Here is a 22,666-nt window from a genome sequence, read left to right as displayed (position 1 = left end):
TTGTTTGAATAAAAATATAAAAAATAAGAATATTAAAAATTAAATTTTTGTTTGTTGATGAATAGTAACCGGCTGTCGATTGTTGCCAAACAATGCCCTTAGTCAAAACAGTGTTCGTGGAGACGGGGATGAACCAGTTGGCGTCCAAAGTCAAAGCAGCAGGTGCACTAATTGCGGTTTAACTCTAGAGAATAGAAAGTCATTTCAAGCCGTTAAAAGGAGCCCAAAAGAGCTTGTAATTAAATTCCAAAATAGGAGTCTCGAGAATGCATGAAAACTCTTTTGATTTTTATAAAACATCATTGGGCCTAACCAAATTACCAAATCCAGGACTTATATTAAAAATAAAAATAAAATAAAATAAAAAAAGGTTACCAAATCCAGGAAGAGAAGGCAGCGCATGTGATCCAAATTATGTGGGCTACTTTTTATTATTGTGAGATACTTTGAACGAAGCAAAATTAAGAAACACAGGTGGCTCTGGACTGGACGTACGGCAATACAGTAATGAAGCGTGTTTTATTCGGACGAAAAGTTTGAAAACAGGGGTGGTTGCCGATTGGTATTGACCTCGTGACCCTCTCACTACGTCGGCACCAAAGTCAAATGATGCTGCCGAGATGAGAGGAGACGTGTTTTAGTTGGTTTCATTTCCTACAGCATTTACAACGAGTTTTATTTAATTAAACTACATATTTTTATTTCTGTATTATTATTTAATGAAGAAAAAGAAATGACGTGAGAGAGAAATAAATAACAAAAATTTAGAGATACACATTTATCTTAATCCCGAATTAGAGGTCACATCATACAAGTCTTGCATATAACATTATTTTTATACAAACAATCATATAACTTGAATGATATAGTAATGAAAATCGTGTAAAGAAAAAAAAATATGATAATTAAAATCCGCATTTGAATTAGTAAGTGGATAAAGTTTTCTTTTAAATTGGGGTGGAGTAATTTTCTTTAATTTAATCTATAAAAGTGACATGTGTTTCTTGAACATGTGAGATGCACATGTTTTTTTAATAGTAGAGACAAAGTTGGAATAAATTTTATTAAAAACTTATGTGCATATCACATGTTATTAAAAAAAAAAGGACACATGTCATTTTTACATAGTAGATTGAAGGAAATTCTTTTTACCCAGTTACATCACCCCAATAGCTTGATAGCTGTCTACAGAGTAGTGATTTAGTGGACACCGGCGTGCATGAACAGTGTGTACGCCGGTGTTATAATATTATAAAATATTATTAAATAATATTTAAACAGTAAAAATAAAAAACAAATAATATTATAACATTGGTGTGCACACTATTTATGCACACCGATATCCACTAAATCACTACTCACCGTCTACTAAATGGCATTTTTAAATGTTTTTGATGAAATACAAAATACATTTGATTTAGAGAACAAATAGAACCTTTAACCGGATACAAATTAAAAATGCATAAACTATTGTGAATGCAAGAATGGAACCTCCAACTGGATATTGATCCAAACACTCACAAATACTGTCTTCTATTTTGCAGAAAATTCCAAATTTTACTGTATATTATCTTACATTTTATTAATAGGATTAGCATGCAAGGAATATTAAAGTAATATTCTGTCGCTTTTTTCTGTCGCAAAATAAATGTCTTCATTTGAAATTATTTGATTTTAATTAAAATCTTATTTATGTATTTTTAATAAAAAAATGTTCACTTCACTATATATATATATATATATATATATAGGGACGAAATTACGTACAGGGCCGTCGTTCCTTGTCCTGAATAAAAAATCGGCTTTCGTCCGTGCATGTTTCTTCCAAGTTCCAACATTGAAAAAAGCCATGCTTGAATTAAGAAGCTATCGTAGTTTAATATTAATATTAGCTTTGTTAGTTAAAGCTTTTTCTTTCTCTTTTTGATTTTTTTTTTTAATAAATAAAAATAAAAATATTAATAAATAATCTAAAAAATACAACCCAAAAAAAAAAAAAAAAAAACAAAGAGAGAGTATAAATTACATGATTATGGGAGAACTCCAATTATTTTTCATTATAGGCAATTTTTACCATTTATTTTTTGGGAAAAAGAAAATATAGTGAAAAAAAAAAAAAAAAAAAAAAAAAAAAACAGAAAACAAGCCCAAACTCGAATACAGTAACGTTGACAAGAGGTGTGTCTGAAAACCCATTTGACAAGTTTGGGGATGATCGACATTCCAACATTCACCGTCGGATTAACAAAGAAGATTTGACTATTGATGTGGTGGTGCTAAATCTATTCTAATTAACAGACAATAACAAACATGGTAGTTGGGTTTACACAGAAAATCTGATTGTGCCAATTTGTCGGATCTTTTGCTCTTCATTCTATCGCATTGCCTAATCAAAACCCACTTTGACTCGCACATTTTTTTTTTTTCTTTCTTTCTTGAGTGCTGTCTAATCTTGATTCTTTTCTATGTAATGCGAGAGGGAGAAGAATCTCACAATTCAAAGATTGCAATAATTAAAAATTATATATTTTTGGTTCCAACTACTTTCATGGATTAAGAAAATATGTAGGGGGTATAATGTAGGAGAATGTTTTTATGACGATTTTCATATAAACAGGTAGCAAAATGAAATACGTGTAGTTGATAGATAAATTAATTTTTAATTAATTAAGTTGACAAGTAAACACTTAGCCATTATAATTATTATTTTTTAACAAGGGTTGATGGGCAGTAGTACATCAGCAAAGTATAATATATAGCATTACTCTTATGTTTAATTAGTAATTAGTTAAGTAATACTAAAAATTATAATTTTATCTTATAATATTGATGTGACAGTTTCAATTAACTTTTAGATTTTTATTTTCTTTTTAACAATGACTAATCCCATAATTTGTTTGGGAGTCTTGGGACTTCGAGTAGCAATGTGAAAAAGTAGTCTCTAACATTACTTGAGTTTTTTTTTTTTTTTTTTTTTTGGAAGTGAGCATTACTCTTAGTTAAGTAGTTGGTCTATAACTAGTTCGTCTGGGCTTGACTATGGTGGGTACATTTTCATGACCCAGAAGTCCCAGGCCATGCCCAGCCCAAACATTGAAGAGGTTTTCCTTCCTATCTAAAATTGACACAATGAATTGTTGCAGTGGTTCACTCATCTGCGGAACTAGGATCTGTTAGCGCACCAAATATTATTGGGCTGGGCTCAAATCTCTGATAACCATTCTATTGGCTAGATTCATTTTTTATTGGTTTAAGTATGCGGCCCAGGAGCTAAAAAAAAAATTAGAAAAAGAAATTATAATCATAATTGCAGTTGAAAATCTCATTGATTGATTAACACTAAGGTTCCAATAGCGTAGTAGTCCAAAATAGCACAGTAACGATTTATTATTATACTTGCCCACAAAAAAAAAAAAAAGATTTATTATTTTTAATATATATTTTGTCAATACAAAATTTTCTATTTAGTTCATTATATGTCTAATATTCTTCAAAGTAGATAGATACTTTGACGAGTTTGAACCTCCCAACCACATTTGTTCCTTTTGGTTTGGTTCCCAATCATCATCAATCAGTCACAAGACAATTGAAATGTCACATTTTTCCTTAAACACATTTTTCACGTAGCCTCTCAAATCAAAAGAAATACTTTTTGGGATTTGTTGGAAGATATTACAAGATCTTCTTTGATTTATCTTACGATGTTTTATTTCAACATTGATTCATCAAACTTGATTGAAGTAAAATAGTTTATTAAATTAACATGTATTTAAAATGTAATCAATTCTCATTTCTTATATATGTTTTTAATTTTTATATGTATTTTGTTTTTTTAAATGCATATAAAAATCAAATATATTCTGAACATATGACACACGCTAATAAGCTGAGTTTGAAATCAAATTAATTTAAAAGAAAATTATATCCTTTGAGATTCCCAATGATTAAATAGAAATGCAACGTGTCCGATTGCTTCCCTCCAAAGAAAACAAACAAATTCAGGTGATGCATGCTAATCAAGCACCCACCCACCCACCAAACCAATGTCCTGTTTCATACTCTACTTTCTACGGCGGCGTTTGGTTCCTGCCGGAGCAGAACTTTTGTTAATTTGCAATAATGACTTTTTTTTTAGCTCATTAAATAATTGTCCTTTTCTTCTAGTCTTTGAATGCAATATCGAAAACCTTCAACGTTGTTGTTGTTGTTACTGTTCATTACCGTTACATTTATGCCTTTTGACTTCTATTATTTATATCTTTTTACTGGCAAATGTCTCAACAATCAGCATTAACCAGTTTCAATTAGCATCAGCAGGTTGGATGTCGTTGAATTTCACCAATTGGGGTATCTCTCAAAAATCAATTTGTCTCCAGTCTACGTTGCTTTTAGTGTCAGCATTTTATTTTGGATATGTTTGGTTGCCAAGAAACCGATGGAAAAGGAAACAAATGCTAGAATTGAGACACGCTACGTACAAAGATCACCACTGAGCTCTCCGAAAGACCCGCTCTTACAGGGGTCGTTGACTTAAAACTTTCTCTGTCGCTTTGTCATAAGAGGAGTGATTATGCTTTTGACTATCCCAGTAAAAATGGTCAAAAAACCACTTGATTAAAAAGCAGAGAATAGGTTGTACACCAAAAGCGTATGAGTAAAAACACTCCAAAGTTCCTCCTCGAATCCAAAAGTCTTTCCCACCAAGCTTCACTGTCCGAAATCGAGCCCACCTGGGTCCACCCAACCCCTAGATTATGGGCTTCTCTCTCTCTCTCTCTCGTTGTCTCTCTCTCCGACCTCACTGTTTGTTGTTGTAAGAAGTAAGAAACAAAGAAAAAATTGAGAAGACAACAATTAAGCACAGTGATTGATTCGTAAACCCAAAGAAATCTCTGATTAATTAAACAACCACTCCTTCCACCACCACCACCACCCAACCTCCCCCAACCAAATCAAACCCAACTTCAAACAAACTCAACAAATAGCACACACCTCCACACACACAGAAACACAGAGAGACGCGGAGTGACGAAATGAAGTTCTCGGCGTGGCAGCAGAGCTACGCGAACAAGCGGAGCAGTAGCTTCAGGGCGTCTTCGGGGCCGTTGGATTCTTCATCGGACGGCTCGATCAAGTCCGCGTCAGCGATCTTCTGGCTGATCCTCCACGGCCTCTGCTGCCTCATCAGCCTCGTCCTCGGCTTCCGCTTCTCGCGCCTCGTCTTCTTTCTCCTCTTCTCCTCCCCTGCAGCCAACATCTACACTGCGCCGTTTCGCTCCGCCTCCGAGCTCGCCCAAACCCTCACCTTATACTCCACTCCGGCCTCCACGAATATCGAGCTGCCGGCGGCGAACAGAACGGCCGGAATCACCGCGAGCCCGAACAGCCGGGTCGTGGTCGGACGGCACGGGATCCGAATCCGGCCGTGGCCGCACCCGAACCCGGTGGAGGTCATGCAGGCTCACCGGATCATCGAGCGGGTCCAGAAAGAGCAGAGGCTCCAGTTCGGGGTCAAGCACCCTAGGACTGTGATAGTGGTGACTCCGACCTATGTACGGACGTTCCAGGCGCTGCACTTGACCGGCGTGATGCACTCGCTCATGAACGTGCCGTACGATCTCGTGTGGATCGTGGTGGAGGCCGGCGGGGCCACCAACGAGACTGCTTCGATCATCGCCAAGTCGGGGTTGCGGACTTTCCACGTCGGGTTCCGTCAACGGATGCCGAATTTGTGGGCGGAACGGCACCGTTTGGAGGCTCGGATGCGGCTTCATGCTTTGAGGCGAGTATATTTTATGTTTTGCTTTTAGTTTCTGTATGGTTACTGACAAAATTGAGCTAGAAAATTCGGATACTCACTACATTCTCTACTATGAAAGACTAAGAAATCAACTTAAGCTTGACCAAATTGCTTCGTTTTCTCCCTTTCTTGTAAATATGGAGTAGAGGATTTAGGTTGTTGTTGTTGTTAGAATATGAATTTGATACAGTGGGTCTGTTGATGGAGCAGAATTGTGAGAGAAAAGAAGCTGGATGGGATTGTGATGTTTGCGGACGATAGTAATATGCATAGTATGGAGCTCTTTGATGAGATTCAGAATGTCAAATGGGTCGGTGCTCTTTCGGTTGGGATACTTGCTCATTCGAGTCAAACGGGCGAAGAATCATCAGCATCTGTGATTCCGAAAGAGGATGAGGAGAACCGGGCAGTGCCTGTCCAAGGTCCTGCGTGTAACTCGTCTAATCAGTTGGTTGGTTGGCACACCTTTAATTCTCTTCCGTATGTGGGGAAGAGTGCTACTTACATTGGTGACAGGGAGATTGTGTTGCCCAGGAAGCTCGAGTGGGCTGGGTTTGTGTTGAATTCCCAGTTGCTTTGGAAGGATGCTGAAGACAGGCCAGAGTGGGTTAAGGACCTTGATACATTAGATCACGCGGATGAGGATGTAGAGACTCCATTATCTCTACTGAAGGACGTTTCTTTGGTGGAGCCACTTGGAAGCTGTGGACGGCAAATCATGCTCTGGTGGCTCCGGGTTGAAGCTCGTGCTGATAGCAAATTTCCTCCTGGGTGAGTTCTCTATCTTTTGCTATTACTATTAAACATCTTAATGATTCTGACAAAAATATGTTTCCTTTTCGAAATATCTACTTTGTTAAGTATAAAAGTAGCCGTGCAAAGTCATTTCAGATGTTTTGGTTCCTTTTCATGGTGTTAAAAATACGTTTCATCACTGATGGTTGTGATATGCTTGGCTGCTGTCACACATGTTGTGCATGTAGGAATTGTCTCTTTAACTGACCGTTGAAAACCATTCTCCCTAATGCTTTGAGTCATTGAACTGATAAGATCAGGCTGATCTTTCAGTAAATGGCTTCTTTATTGATCTCTGTATAAGTTGAAATCAGAACTAGTCAAAGGGAATCTAGTGCCTAATTTAGAGATCAAGCGGATTCAAGCTGATTGACAACCCCATATTAATTATTATTCGAAGCACCTCCCTTAAATTTTTTGGAAAGTAGACATTACCAAAAGAATGTACTGGTTCGGGACAGACTATGGAATGAGAATTAAGCACTAGATGCTTTTGTGCCTCAAAGTTCCTCCAATCTGCAGAAATTACAGTTTAAGTGACACAATATAAGTTTTATTCGCTTATATTTTTAAAACCAAGTGTACTAAATGCAGTCTGCTAGTGCTCAACCTTTTCCAATTGCCTCATCTTATTGAGAATGGAATGTTGGGCTGAACTTGTGGTGTTCTACTAGTTCTGCTCATAGGGTTATTTGAATGTAATGATTGTTATATGTTTTACCCCTCACAATGCTAGTCATAAACCTCTTGAGATGTGCATCTCATATAGTTTTTTCTGTTGACAGATTTTTGCTTGTAACATTACCTTGTTTTATATGTTGAGCACTGCTCCATGTTGATGATTGGTATATCAGTTGTAATGATGCATCAGCTGTGTCCACCTGTCTAATAGAAGAGAATGTACTGTTTCACTTGGGTATTAATCTTATTTGTCAGGAGTTGAAGATCCCTAGCTGCAAGGAGTTTAGGCCCACGTGACTGTCGTGACATGTCATGTTTAATCTTCATCTTCTATGATTCACTATGCACATGACTATTAAAAGGACCTGTATACAGCATTTAAAAGCCTCACTATTCTGTTCTATCAATTCCCCATCATGTTAGAACCTGTAATGCCATCCCACTACTTTCCTTTGCAAGACATCCCCTCCGTATCAAATTCTTAAGGCTGTTGTACCTCACATCTTTTCTTGACCATGAGTTTACCCACTAGACCTGATACATTGAAGCAGAAACTAAATTACCTTACTTTTAACCTTCCCCGTGTCACTTATATTTGTATTTCTTTCTTTCTTTTTAAAACTATTTACTTAGTAGTTTGCCTTTTTAGTTGGTTACGTGTACTTCTGGTAATATGTCAAGGCCCCACAATGAATCAAGTCTTGATATTGCCTTAATCCTGACATAACACTGAACGAACCCTATATAGAAGTCTTGACAAAGCCTTAATCTTTACAAATTTAGACGAGCCTGCGACATTAGGGACGTACAAGCTCTCCTTCAAGATGGTTTGAGCCAGGGGTGAACCTGCAGCTTGGGGTGGGTGGACGAATGTCCCCCCAAAATCTTTACAAAATCTTTACAATTTTTCTTAAATTGCCTTAAAATTTTACCCATTTTATAAATTTGTCCCCCCAAGATGATATTTTTGTTCCCCCAAAATAATATTTGTCCCCTTTTTTATTTTATTTTATTTTTTTTTAGTTTTGCTCCCAGAAAACAATATCTGTGTCCATTTTAATTATTTTTTATAGTTTCGCTCCCCCCAAAAAAATATATATTTGTGTTCCCTTTTATTTATTTTTTTAACTTTGCCCCCACTTTCAATATAAAAAATCTAAAATACCCAATTCATTTAGTTTCCCTCTATATTCTAGTTCGCTTCAAACTAAAAACTCAATTTGATTTAGGACTTTGATTGAATATGTGAAAGAAAAAGTTAAATGGTTTGGGTTCTTTGAGTAGCTTCTAACCAACAATCAGTTTAGTGAATGGTTATTTGTCGTCATTTAGGTTTACAATATTTGTTTTGACATCACAAATTAGATGGTTTAATCATTCATGATTGCACCATTGTTTGACTTGACTCTTGGCATTTCTCTTCTTGTTATTTGGGGCTTATGGGGATTGTTAGGAAAAAGAGTTCACACTCAAAGGTACCATTTCTCTTGGACCTTATAAATTGTGTTTAGTTTATTTTGCTAGTTTTTTTGTTTTTTCCCTAAGCTATTTTGCTAGTTATTTATATTATTGTGTATTTGTGATGGCATGAGATTAGATGCAAGACTTCTATGCTTTTATTTTATATAAATACACAAACACACATAAAGAGATTATATATATATATGCTTTTGTATTTATATAAGTCCGTCCATCAAAAAAAAAAAAAAAAATTCGTCCCCCCACAGCTCAAATCCTAGTTCCGCCCCTGGTTTGAGCAATAACCCAACCCATATCATCCCCTCATCATACCTCATGGTAGCTTTGCCACTAAGCCAACCCCTTTGGTCGTGAATGCTTATTTTTAGTTGATTGGTAACTACTATTGCCTGATGTAAGCTTTTTGAGGATTATGTACCAGTGAGCCTGTTCATTAATTTCATTGGACAATCCTTCTGCATGAAGAATTACTTTATCACTGTCTAGTGGATTGGTTTAGTTGAGCCCCCACCTGTCCTATCATGTCAGATGCAAGAGACTATGTCATATCCATTCTTGTTATGGGTGACTTTAAGGCCGTCCTATTACTTTCAGCTGCATCTAAGCATGCATGTGCCACAAAGGATGATCAAGTATTTCAGCTGGAGATGTGGGTCCAGGAGTGGGGTGGTTTAAACGTGTCTTTTACTAGGAGTCGCTTATATGACATAAATTATGATCCATGTGGCCTGGTAATGCTTTCCAGAACCACTATTTTTTTAAGATGATGACTTTTAAACATCATCCAGCTCACAGATTCAATATCTACCATAGAGCAGATGTTAGAAGAGGGCATGGAGAGGCTAACATTGGTGCATTTAATCGCTTTTTCTTTTGAAGAACTGGGTACAAGGTTGTCAATTTTATTCCCTTTTTGGTCATTCTGTTAAAAAATTGAAGATATAGGACTAGTTAATCCTTCATTTGTAAAAGAGCTTGATCCTGAGGTTTTTCCATATAAATTATGCAGTTTTGTGGCTAGTTAGTATACTTAGAGTGATATTCTGAATCTGAAATTTGGTGGTTAATGAAGAAGTAGCGTGTGAAATTTCAATAGATGGTAGTTACTTGACTTGTGGTGATGATGTCCAGTGTCCTCTTATTGTACTCAAATTTTGTGGTACAATGTATTCGTTCTATTTCCATTAGTTTTCTAAAAACCCTTTTAAAATTTCTTTCTTTTTTGTCGTCACTATATTTAGGATAAGCTCAACCATAAGCAAACACATTACTGATTACACATTCCACTTCCTCCTAATTCTTGCGTGTTCTAGGAGGACTTTAAGACCTCCCACATGAGGTGATATGCTACTTGGACACAGGAACTAAAGGCTTCTCGTAACTTATATTGTGTATATAGAGCTTCATACTTCTCTAGCCTTTGATGCTTCCATATGCAATATTATTATCATTCCTCAGTTGTTTGACTTCTGGGTGTCTCTGCCCATCTTGTTTCTTCGAAAGTTGGTTAATCTAAAAGTCAGAAGTGGTGTACATGTCAAAAATTTTCAACATTTTGGTCATCCTGATCCATTATATTCTCAATGTTTGGTTCTGTGATATGAACAAATGAAAGCCATCAATTCTGATTATCATTGTATATACTGCTTTTAGTGTGGCATAATATGCATGTCAAACGGGCTGTAATTGGATATGAATTTTCTTTTCCAATTTCTATTGACTTGATAAGTTTTCCAGCATGCATAACATGCACTGAATTTTGTACTTGTTTTATACAGATGGATAATTGACCCTCCTTTGGAGATTACCGTCCCATCGAAACGTACGCCCTGGCCGGATGCTCCTCCTGAACTCCCATCTAATGAGAAAGCGGTGACTGGTGTTCAAGAACACACTTTGAAGCATTCATCAAAGACTCAAACATCTAGATCTAAACGCAGTTCTCGAAGTAAGAGAAAGCACGACCCAAAAACAGTAGAGCTGCAGCTTCCTGGGAGGCATTCTGAAAACTGAAAGATTAGCCTGGGACATCATCTGAGATAATATAATGCGCGTGTGAATTTGGAACCAGTGGCCTTCAGAATCACAATTTGATTGATAAAGCAGAAAGGCAAGTCGTTTCACGGGTACATATGGGAAGGGAAGGCACCGGTTATAGTTGAGCCAGTCACGCAATTCAATTTGAATTCCACTTAAGTTTTCGCAATTTTTTTTTTCTTCATTTATTTTTTTGTTGGGGTGATTGATATTCTGGTCTCATGAAAGAGTTGGTGGTAGTTTCACTGGATGCTGGATGCGTCTCATGCCTTGCAGAAAGCTTGTATCCATCCACTAGGCTTCAAATTTTATACAGAATCTTCTAAATAGGAATCATAGAGTTGCGCTCAGTTGTGTTTCTTAGATACGATACCAAATGTAATAAAGCCTTCATTCATTGCAAAAGATCATCCTTTGCATTTGTGCTTTTACAACATATGCAGGCAAACTGTTATCCAACCGAATTCTCCACAAACGAGCCGAAATTGCTCTGATGACCATTACTCTCTCTGTCTCGTATGTGGGTGGGCTGAGTTTAAGAAAGCTTATTTTGTTTATTGAAGTGCGTTTTTCGTGGGCGTGACGTGCGTGTGGACTTTATTTCGGGCCTTGCCTTACAATGGGCGTGAGTTTCCAGGTCCAAAAACGGTTGCAAAATAAATTATTTGAGATGAAATAAAAACTTGCAGCTCTGGAATGGAATGGAAATGGATTCTCTCCATTTCAAATCTCTTTCATTTCTTTCGGTTAGTGTATTTAGAAGGGTAGTGTTGTCTAAACATTTTAACCTAAAAAAAATTTGGACAATTTTATCTTTCTAATTGCATTAACTAAAAAAAATAGAGAACAATTTGAAATGGAGAGATCCTTTTCCCTGGAATGGAATTGGGTGCATGAGGGCAAATTCGTACAGTGGCCAATTTAAGAGAGTGGCTCAAACCTGGTGCGGCAGTGCCCCATGTTTCACACAACCTCTCCAGTCTCAGCCAATCAATCCCGAGGAAGCATTTATGTAGAATGTAACAAAAAACATTAATGCTAAATGGATCTCATGCAATGCAATATTGTCGTTCTATTACAGTGTGATAGTGGGGCAGAGCCGCAGAAGTATGGGTACGTAGGAAAGAGTTTCATCTGTTTGGACAGATAGCAGAACATGTGGGGCAAGTGAGGCTCGGAACAGGATTATCTTTTTTTTTTTTTTTTTTTTTTTTTTTTTCAAGTGAAATGAATAGAATTGTTTCATTTAAAGATATACTGATATACATGATGCTATGAAACATATTCATCAAATAGCAACATATATATATAGATCATAAAATAGTTCTTCATGGACACGTTTCTATTCCTGAAAATAATGGAAAACCCTCTTCAAGAAGTCATTATGTCATAAATAAAGTGAAGCTGAAGATTATTTCTATCCCAAGAATGAGATAGAGAGGATATAGGTAACTTGCTGGGGTTTTTTTTTTCTTTTTTGGTGTGGAATTAACGAGGCGGCACTGGATGGGCGGAGAGTGGCCTACTGGCTTGAGATGGATTTGGTGGGTGACCATACTGACTGTTAGTTGGATCTAACCTTCAAATATAACTACGACGAAAATGACCTGTCGAAAGGCTATTGGCTGATGAAGAGTAAGGCTTGTGGATAGCACTAGCAGAGACCAATTCTTGTGCAAACCAATAAGGAAGGAAATTTCCCAAACTGACACCAACATGTTTTTTTGGTAAAAATCAAATTATAAAGTAAAAATTGGGAGAGGAATTGGCAACTTCAGGACTAAGGAAAGTTCAGGTAAATTACTAGACCCATATAACCCATTTGAAAGAAAAGCAGAATAAGCCATCTACGATTCTCTTGATACAATTTCATTCCAATTGGCCTGCCCTTTTTGCCATTGTAATCTGTGGCTTATCTCATGCGCACTGATGGACCTTCCCTTTTTGCTTTCGGTGGCCATAACAGTGGCACGGAGTTCTAGTTCTCTGACGGGTTTTGGATCACCCTTACCTCTGTTCTAAGCAAACTCTTCCCACGTGGCATTATCTCATTCGCCTAAAAAAGCGGCTGTCAATCCCCCAGAGCCCCCCCCAGTTCCCCATTATTGGGGCCTCTGTGTGTTTAAACTGCTCGCAACTACCAGTCTTCCATAGGCCACGAGCCAACATGGTGCACCAGTTCTGCTCCTTTTTCAACGAGTCGGCCCTCTCTCTCTCTCTTCATTATTTTCCTTGCAAATTGCAACATCCATGAACCAATCCTGAATATTAGACCAAATAATTTTATTTTATTTTTTTCTTTTACCCTTTTTGATAAGCAATTCATTTTCTATATAAACTCGACTCCTCCGGCCCCTTCAACAAACAGTCCACCACTTCCTTCCCTTTTTCTTTTCCCTTTCTCTTGAGAGCACACAAGCCATCTCCTTCAAACATGGCAACCATGGCGACGGCCATCTTCACCCTTCTCTTCCTCTTCTTTGCTTCATCATCGGCCTCCGATATGTCCATCATCGGCTACAACAACCACCACGACCAACCAGCCTGGCGGAGCGACGCCGAGGTGATGGGCATCTACAACTCGTGGCTGGCCAAGCACGGGAAAGCCTACAACGACCTGGGAGAGCACGAGCGGAGGTTCGAGATCTTCAAGGATAATCTGAGGTTCATCGACGACCACAACGCCCAAAACCGCACATACAAGACTGGGTTGAACAGATTTGCTGATTTGAGCAACGAGGAGTACCGCGCCATCTACTTGGGCACCAGGACTGACCCTAAGCGGAGGGTCATGAAGTCCAAGAACCCCAGCCGCCGCTACGCTTTCAGGGCCGGCGAGAAGTTGCCGTTGACCGTCGATTGGAGGACGACCGGTGCTGTTAATCCGATCAAGGATCAAGGAAGTTGTGGTAAGCAAATTTTTAATTTCCTCGATCATGGTAGATCACATCATCAGATTGACCAAACTGACCTTCTTATAAGATTAATAAATTGCATTTAAATTTGATGTAAGGATGTTTGGTAATTTCGGTAATTACCCTAGTAATTCTATTTTATTCAGGTTAATTTTATTATTATTCTGATAAAGACCGTCAAAGTATTGAATTAGGACTTGTGGCATGTGGGTGGGTGGTATAGAGTGGACTGGTAGATTGTTTAAGACTTATTTATTGGTGACCGGAAGTGGACTGTTCGATATGGACTATACGTTAAAACATTTGGTCACGTGAAAATGGGGGTAACGAATTAAATACGCAAACGTCAGGTCGGGCCGAAAGTCCGAGTTTCAGTTTTTCTTACTTTTATTTTTGTGATTATTATATGATATGGGGGGTGTTTGTTGTGGGTGAGCAGGAAGTTGCTGGGCATTCTCAACGGTGGCGGCAGTGGAAGGCGTAAACAAAATAGTGACGGGCGAGCTAATCTCTCTATCGGAACAAGAACTTGTGGACTGTGACAGAGACTACAACGCCGGCTGCAACGGAGGTCTCATGGACTACGCCTTCCAGTTCATCATCGACAACGGAGGCATGGACTCTGAATCAGACTACCCTTATCTAGGCGTTGACACCAAATGCGACACCGTTAGGGTCAGTATTCTAAGTCACTGATGAATTATTTTTTCGGGGTTTCTTGGAATTCTTTTATAATTTATATTTTTGGTCTTGGATTATTGCAGAAGAATGCTAAGGTTGTCAGCATTGATAGTTACGAGGATGTTCCTGCCTTCGATGAGAACGCTTTGAAGAAGGCTGTGGCACATCAGCCCGTGAGTGTTGCTATTGAAGCCGGCGGCAGGGCTCTGCAGCTCTACGACTCAGTAAGCCGACTTCTATGAGTGGTCCATTAATTTTGTTGTGAATTAGCATAATTGTGCATTTACTTATTTGTTTCCTTTCAAAAATTTCAGGGTGTCTTCACCGGCGAATGTGGGTCAGCCCTAGACCATGGTGTCGCTGCTGTTGGGTACGGCACAGAGAACGGCGTTGACTATTGGCTTGTGAGGAACTCGTGGGGAAGCAACTGGGGGGAGAGTGGATACATCAAGATCCAGCGCAACGTGGCAGACGCATTTACCGGCAAGTGTGGAATTGCAATGGAGGCCTCTTATCCCGTGAAGAATAGCCAGAACCCAAGCAAGCCTTACTGGGCTTTTGAAAGCGCCGTTGAGATGGTCATCAGTGCTTAAAAACGTGTCCGTTGATGGTATGGGCCAGGCCCAATGATGATGACTGGGCTGGGCTGTTGTTGTTGTTTGCTTATTTGGATTAATTAAGATGATTGTTGTACATATAGCCAATCAAATTGCACCTCAAGAATTGATGATGGGGGCAACTCAATGTCATTTGCTTGGACATGTTAGTCTCAATATTTCACTATGGACATGAATCAAATAGATCTGTCATTATCTGCCTATATCTTTACTCAAGACTTCCCACAACAATCTAATTTTACAATCTTTGTGTGTTACATTTCAAATTTATCTTTGAGTTATCAATTGCTTAAATTTAATTTTCAAACACCTCGGCCCCAAGGGGCCCATTGGCCAAAATGGGGTGGCTGGGGCGGCCCAATGATTTTTCGATTTTTTTCTTTTAAAAAAAAAATTAGGACACGTGGCATTTGTATGTGACATGTAACAGAATGTGACGGAGGTACTAAGATGTGTGGTAGAATTTGAAAAAAAAAAAAAAAAAAAAAAAAAAAAAAAAAAAAAAAAGGTGAAAACCTAATACTAAAAGGGTAATTAACTCACTATTTAAACACAAATGCATTCCAAGGCCCAAATGCAGTCCAAAGGCCCAACCTTTACCAGCAATTTATTCACAAAAAGCAGCCCTTACATCAAGCTTGCCTTGGTTAGTGTAGCTGTAACTGAAAAATGATTAATGTTGTATAAAGTTTTGAATTTTTTTGGAAAAATGATGCATACACAGTAACAAAGGTTTGCCAAACACTGCCCAACCTTCTGAGCCGGAAACTCACCCTTCTCTCACATTCGAGCCCAAAAATAAAATTATTTTTCTTTGGATTCTCTCTGCAAAACCCTTGACCCAAGAAAAGAAGATTTATTTTCCAAAAATCTCTTTGCTTTTCCAAGGTAAATGCAAATTTTTGGATAACATTGGTCGAATTGAAAAAAAAAAAAAATTGAAATTTTGGGGAGTGCATTGCAAAAATTAAAACATTAGAGGTCGAATTGAAAATCACCCTAACCTTTGGGGGGTAAAGTGTAATTTTCCCTAAATTTATTATTATATTTGAGATGATGCTTGATTAAATTTTTTTAATCAAAGCTAAAAATACCTCAATTTTTTTTTAAAAAAAAAGAAAATACTCAATAAGTCGTTCGTCACTTCATCCCAAAACACACCGTTTTATCAAGTAACAAATCATTAGACACATAATTTAGTCAATCTTACGTGTAACTCATCATATTGTAAAACACAATTCCCTCCACCTGCAGGTAATAAAACACAATATTCTGAGTTATAGGATTCACAACAAGGATTTATTAAAAACAAAAAATAGTTACAACTTGAATGGAAATTAATATTGAAAATGAGGTAGAGATGTTGTCACATTGTTTAGTCAATTAAATTAGCTACTCTTTCTTTCTTTCTTTTTCTTTTTTCTTTTCTGGGCACTTCAGATCTATTTCAAATTGCCTTTATTTTCTCTCCTTTGACTCCCTTTGATGTTTTAGTGCCTTTTCAGCTTGTAGTAGACAAGAATATGACCTTCTTCTTCTCCATTTCAAGTGACAAGTGAAATAAAGAGTAGATTTTGTTATGTTATATTTAATAGTGTATGTAATGTCACAATCATTTAAATAAATGACAATATATTCATCATAAAATCTATAAAATTTAATATGAATCCTCAATTCCCATTTGGTTGCTTACGAATTTGATCATATCATCTTTTTTTTTCATAGAACAGATAATACTAAAAATATATAAAGTTGCAAGTTATAGGCTTAACAACAAGGATTTATTTAAAAAACAAAACAAAACAAAAAATAGTTACCACTTGAAAGGAAATTAATATTGAAAATGGGGTAGAGATGTTGTCACATTGTAATTAGTGAATTAAATTAGCTACTCTTTCTTTCTTTTTCCTTTTTCCTTTTTTTGGGCACTTCAGATCTATTTCAAATTGCATTTACTTGCTTTCTTTTGACTCCCTTTGATCTTTTAGTGCCTTTTCAGCTGTAGTAAATAAGAATATGGCCTTCTTCTCCTCCATTTCACTGAGAATAGATTTTGTAATGTTATGGTGTCACCATTATTTAAATCACATGACAACAAATTCACCAATAAATTTATAAAATTTAATACACACCCTTAATTCCCAATTGGTTGCATAAGAATTTGAACATACCATTTAAAAAAAAATTGATCATAGTTCATAGAACAGATAATATTAAAAAAAAGTGGATAATGGAAGAACATGTGGAAATTTAAGAGTAGGAATATAACGTTACACCCGAAAGTCGTGGAAATTGCTTTTCCAAAGCAAAAGGGGTCCATGTGGGGAATTTATTGGACAGAGGGTCAATTAAAGTATCAATAATTAAATATATAACCCCTTTTGTATCATAATGTTGGGCAACAGTTACAACTTTATTTCAGATTTGGAATCGCTCTCCACTAGGAATGATAAACATTTCAATGGAGCTTTAGTTCACATCTCTTCACCAAGCCAAACCCGGCCAGAAAGCATTCTCCTTCAAAGATGGTGGCTGTGTTCAACAAGGAGCTCTTGAGCTGGTACCTAATCACCGTCAAACTCAGAGAAGCTGTGGCGTCTGGGGTGGCAACAACACCTAATTCTACACCATCATCTGCAGGATTTCCAGAACGATCTCAGCAGCTGCTGCAGAAACAACAGCAGAAACCACTAGGATCATTGCAAATCGTGATGAGAAATGATGGTAAGAATTGCGAAGAGGATCGCGAAGACAATCCACCAGAGTCGGAGTGGGTGATCTCCATCAAAGAAAAGCTCGACCAAGCGCGTCAAGATGATGCAGCAAGTTCATGGGCAAAGCTGTGCATTTACCGAATCCCCCATTACCTAAAAGAAGGCCATGACAAAGCGTATGTCCCTCAGATTGTTTCCCTAGGCCCTTACCACCATGGTAAGAGACGCCTACGCCAAATGGATCGCCATAAATGGCGTGCCCTTCACCAGATCCTCACGCGTACCAACCATGACATAATGCTTTATCTTGATGCCGTAAAAGAAGTTGAAGAAAGAGCTCGCAACTGTTATGAAGGGTCAATAACTCTTAGCAGCAATGAATTTGTTGAAATGATGGTGCTGGATTGTTGCTTCGTGCTTGAGCTCTTTCGGGGTGCTGCTGAAGGATTCAAGCAACTTGGCTACCCACGAAACGATCCCATCTTTGCAATGCGTGGCTCAATGCACTCCATCCAGCGAGACATGATAATGCTGGAGAATCAACTCCCACTGTTTATACTTGATCGGCTCTTGGGGATTCAGTTAGGCAACCCAGACCAGAAAGGAGTGGTAGCCAAGCTAACACTCCAATTTTTCGACCCGTTAATGCCAACAGATGAGCCATTAACAAAGAGTGATATGAACAAATTACAGTTATCGCTTGGATATGCAACTACCTTTGACCCTTTATCAGATCAAGGTGGCCTTCATTGCCTTGATGTTTTCAGACGAAGTCTCCTGCGCAGAGGGCTTCAACCGGAACCCAGGATTTGGATCAAGAGATGGTCACATGGTAATCGTGTTGCAGATAAACGAAGGCAGCAATTGATACATTGTGTTACAGAACTCAGAGAGGCTGGAATCAAGTTCAAGAAAAGGAAGACAGATCGCTTTTGGGACATAAAATTCAAGAATGGAATTCTCAAAATCCCTCGGCTCTTAATCCATGATGGTACAAAGTCACTTTTTCTCAACCTTATTTCCTTTGAGCAGTGCCATCTTGATTGCAGCAATGACATTACTTCATATGTGGTCTTCATGGACAACTTGATTAACTCTCATCAAGATGTGGGTTACCTTCACTACTGTGGAATAATTGAGCACTGGCTCGGCAGTGATGCTGAAGTTGCTGACCTCTTCAATCGCCTCTGTCAAGAGGTGGTTTTCGACATCAATAACAGTTACCTTTCCCGCTTGTCAGAGGATGTGAACCGGTATTACAACCATAGGTGGAATGCTTGGCGTGCGAGTTTAAAGCATAAGTATTTTGGCAATCCTTGGGCCATTATCTCATTAATTGCTGCTGTTGTCTTGTTGTTGCTTACTTTTGCACAGACTTTCTATGGAGTATATGGCTATTACAACCCTAGGTGAATCCGGAAAGTCCAAGTTCTCTATCTCTATTTGGTTTGAGTTTCAGTTACACAGTTCATAAAAATGATACCCAGATGTTACCTTTTTTTGGGCCAATTGACTAAATATCTTTGTCTCAGTATATATAGATACTCGTTGAGATCTCACTTGTGAAAATTTGGTTGCCAATAAGTATGAAGCGGGCACCTATCTTCTACGTGCCTATAGCAATCGAGAGGTATAAATAGCCAATGCATCAAACTTTGAAATAATCCCTTCTAGGTTTTTAAATTCACGTTTGGAGCATCATGCCATGTCAGCATCGCAAATCCCCAACAGAAGAAATCGCATTTTACTATAAAGGGCAGCAAACTCTAGAAAACAAAGTTCCCCACAACACCACGCAATGCGCTTCTAAGCTTTTCTATGTAACTAGTGTCAACCCAAACATGGCGACTAGGCCCAAGCTCCTTTTTAAGAATTGATTGGCGACTAAACTCAAAACTCCAATTTGATCATTCTTCGGCAAACTAAGCTCAAACTCCAATAGTGTCAAAATAAAAAGACACGTGCCATTCAGATGTTGAACCAAACTTCAGTATAAGCTTAAACTATAAACTTGTGTCTCTAGTTAAGTTGTAGGAAATTGAGGTAAATCGAACAGACCATAGCCCATGACCAACTGGTTAATCCAGCTCAACCATTTGGTGAACGATAGAGGAATGACTTCAGACATGAAAAAGAAGAAGAAGAAGAAGAAGATAATGGATTGACTTGGGGGACTTGAGAATTACAAACACAACGCAAAAAATTTCATAAAGCCAATTGACTACAAATACAGCGTAATTGTATAACGCAGGGAAGATGCCCTCCAATGTAATCCTCATGCTCAGCATATAGCAAAGAACATTGTCAAGTAAATGAGAAAAAGAGGTACACTTTAAAGCTAAATTTAAGTTAACCCAATTGCAAAGGCTCATTCCCCCCACAGCAAAGGCTCTGCGAATACATTCTAGCAGATTAAAAATCTCAGTGACGGGAATTTAGATGTCCCTACTATACAAAAGGATTTTTTATACTAGGGGTAAATATGAAAAAAGGTATCAGGAACTACTTCGTCTTCCCAAAGATAAATTTCCTGGAGGACATATGGAGGCTTGCCCAGACAAGATAAACGGAAAATGAACAATCCTCCATGGCTCTGAAACTAGTCGTAAAGGCGATTTCCTCTACCAACATATCATCAGGAAGCTCCAGCTGTGAAATAATATTGTAGAATAAATTGAAGCACCCGTGGGTTTGTCATTTAAAAGAAGCATATATAATTCAATCTACCTGAAGAACTCAATCCGTAGAAATGCTTGTGCTGTCAGTTGGTGATGCTCTCTTTCCATCATACCGCTACCAAAAAAGTAAAATAAACCGAACTTAATTCTCAAAATCAACAACATGATTCCAATAGCAACTCGCCAATGAAGCATGACACGTACATTGATCTAAACTTTGAGAGTAAGAAGGGTCATCATATACCTGCTTTCCAAATGAGAATGGAACATATCTGTATTTGATCATGTGAGTTATCTGTCGCCTCATGGTGAGAATGAAGAGTGTCAGCCAATAGACAAGCAGTATTGGCCAGAACACAGGGACATCAAATTCCCTGAAGAATGTCATCACAAAAGCAATGCAAAATGCCTTTGTAATGGAGTACCTTCCAGGGTAGAAAACAAGGAAACTTCAGTACACATAACCAGCAAGTATGGAAATCTTTCAAGTGATTAAAAATCTCAACACATAAAAAGAAAATGATAGCATCAAAGATGAATACTTTAACGATCATATAAGTAAGTTTTGGCATTAGAAAACAACTTGAAGCATGAAGCCCCTATGAACTCTACCTAAACCATTGGCTTGGTACAAAAAAAAAATCCCGTAAAACAAGATTATTGTTCTTCTAGTGCATCCAAATGTCCGCTGAAATTCATAGAAGAACAAATTAGATGCGTAATTAACCATTAACCCTCTTGCTTTGCACACTAGTCTCTCACATTTGAATCTCTTGATTACCATGATACTCCAATCATATGCATACACAATTCAAAATGAAACGCGTACACTGACCATCAACTACTTCTCCACAAGCATCTACCAATCAATAATACACAATCGAAAAGAATAGAAAAGTCAACAAAATACACCATTGCTTTCGATCCCCTTTCCAGACATCACACCAAGAAAAATTCAAACCCTAATCAAAATCCCCAATATTTTTAGGTCAATGACTAAATATCCACAAGGTTCCGCTTGAAATTCCAATCCACCCACGCATTCAAAGAGAAAAGTCAAAGCAAACCGTCATCAAAAGGGAGACGTACCAGAACTTGAACTCCGGGAGGCGACGAACAAAGGGACGAAACTCATCGGAGCCACGTGTGGGGAGAGTGGGGCCCTCGGAGAGGTTGTGGATCTCGGGGTCCACCTGGGGAGAGAGAAAGCCGATGAGGAGGTTGAGGACGTAGATTCCGAGGCCGTACGAGATGATGTAGAAGCCTTGGACGAGGTATACGCGGACCACGTAGATGGCGGCCACGACGAGGAACGCGATCCAGCGCTGGAGCATGTGCGGGGTCGACTTGTCCAGCATGTGCTGGTACCGCTGCGACACTCTGAAACTCCATCTGGATATCGCCGTGGCCGGAGAGACTTCATCGCCGCCGGCCGGTTCCGCCTCCATTGAATCGGACTCGCGCTGTATTATTTTTCTGTGCGATCGCTAGTGATTTTGTCTTTTCTTATTTTCCGTGGCTTTTCTTCGTGCCTCCTTTTAAGGTGCGGGGATGCATATGTGGTGTGGGTGTTGGCCATGATCCGTACATTATATGACATATTTCTTTCCTTTATTATCTTAACCACAATTTTTTTAAAAAAATTATCGTATTGATAGAGGGAAAAATCATATTTAACTACTAATTTTTGTTATCTAATTTGAATTTAGTGTTTAAATTTTTTATTTCAAGAATAAAATTTATTGTTGTATTATAATTCATGTCTAAATTTTTATATGATTTGGATTTAGTGTCTGAATTTTTAATTTTAAGAATAAGGTATTTAAGTTATGTTTAAATTTTAAAGATAAATGTTATGGGTCAATATTTTTCTCATATTTTACCCATCTCATTTTACAAATCAACCATTGGATTTATGAACTTATGTAAATCTTACATAAGTCAATAATATAACATACAAATCTAATGGTTGATCTATTAAATTTATAGGAGAATATATATCAAATATAAATAATTTATTGACTCTTAACGTTTCTCAATTTTAAATTGGTATCTCTATTATTTTAAGTCAAAATTAACTGCTTGTGTCAATGTTTTAAACTATTTGTTAATGTATTTGAAAAAATTGTATTTTAACCAATGATTTTAGGTTAGAAGGTGAACGTTAAAAACAACTTTATGAATAAATAATAAAAAGTCGTGATATAAATTATATTTTTATTGTATAATTATCTTATAATGTTTACGCTTAATTAATTTTTAGATAAAT

General features: G+C 37.7%; 4 protein-coding genes across 4 annotated transcripts; 3 read left to right on the top strand and 1 right to left on the bottom strand.

Annotated features, from left to right (window-relative positions):
• The first annotated feature begins 4,775 nt into the window (after positions 1–4,775).
• IRX14-L (Nucleotide-diphospho-sugar transferases superfamily protein) lies at positions 4,776–11,213 on the top strand. Its single transcript, XM_059602848.2, has 3 exons — positions 4,776–5,782; positions 6,011–6,571; positions 10,534–11,213. Exons 1-3 carry the CDS (start codon positions 5,034–5,036, stop codon positions 10,766–10,768), a joined length of 1,545 nt encoding a protein of 514 aa, XP_059458831.1. The 5' UTR covers positions 4,776–5,033; the 3' UTR covers positions 10,769–11,213.
• Positions 11,214–13,138: 1,925 nt separating this feature from the next.
• Positions 13,139–15,208, top strand: LOC132186101 (cysteine proteinase1). The gene is made up of 4 exons (XM_059599907.2): positions 13,139–13,701; positions 14,147–14,382; positions 14,472–14,612; positions 14,703–15,208. Exons 1-4 carry the CDS (start codon positions 13,227–13,229, stop codon positions 14,979–14,981), a joined length of 1,131 nt encoding a protein of 376 aa, XP_059455890.1. The 5' UTR covers positions 13,139–13,226; the 3' UTR covers positions 14,982–15,208.
• A 2,215-nt stretch (positions 15,209–17,423) lies between these two features.
• Positions 17,424–19,172, top strand: LOC132186100 (UPF0481 protein At3g47200-like). Its single transcript, XM_059599906.2, has one exon. It carries the CDS (start codon positions 17,531–17,533, stop codon positions 19,130–19,132), a length of 1,602 nt encoding a protein of 533 aa, XP_059455889.2. The 5' UTR covers positions 17,424–17,530; the 3' UTR covers positions 19,133–19,172.
• Positions 19,173–20,026: 854 nt separating this feature from the next.
• On the bottom strand, positions 20,027–21,948 carry LOC132186102 (protein RER1A). Its single transcript, XM_059599909.2, has 4 exons — positions 21,487–21,948; positions 20,642–20,822; positions 20,447–20,512; positions 20,027–20,368 (listed from the first exon to the last, which is right to left on the bottom strand). Exons 1-3 carry the CDS (start codon positions 21,843–21,845, stop codon positions 20,456–20,458), a joined length of 597 nt encoding a protein of 198 aa, XP_059455892.1. The 5' UTR covers positions 21,846–21,948; the 3' UTR covers positions 20,027–20,368; positions 20,447–20,455.
• Positions 21,949–22,666: the final 718 nt, after the last annotated feature.

Source organism: Corylus avellana, chromosome 6, assembly GCF_965113065.1.
Source record: "Corylus avellana chromosome 6, dhCorAvel1.hap1.2, whole genome shotgun sequence".
Taxonomy (NCBI): Eukaryota; Viridiplantae; Streptophyta; class Magnoliopsida; order Fagales; family Betulaceae; genus Corylus; species Corylus avellana.
Note: the sequence above shows the minus strand (reverse complement) of the source record. Positions and strands in the feature narration are given on the sequence as shown.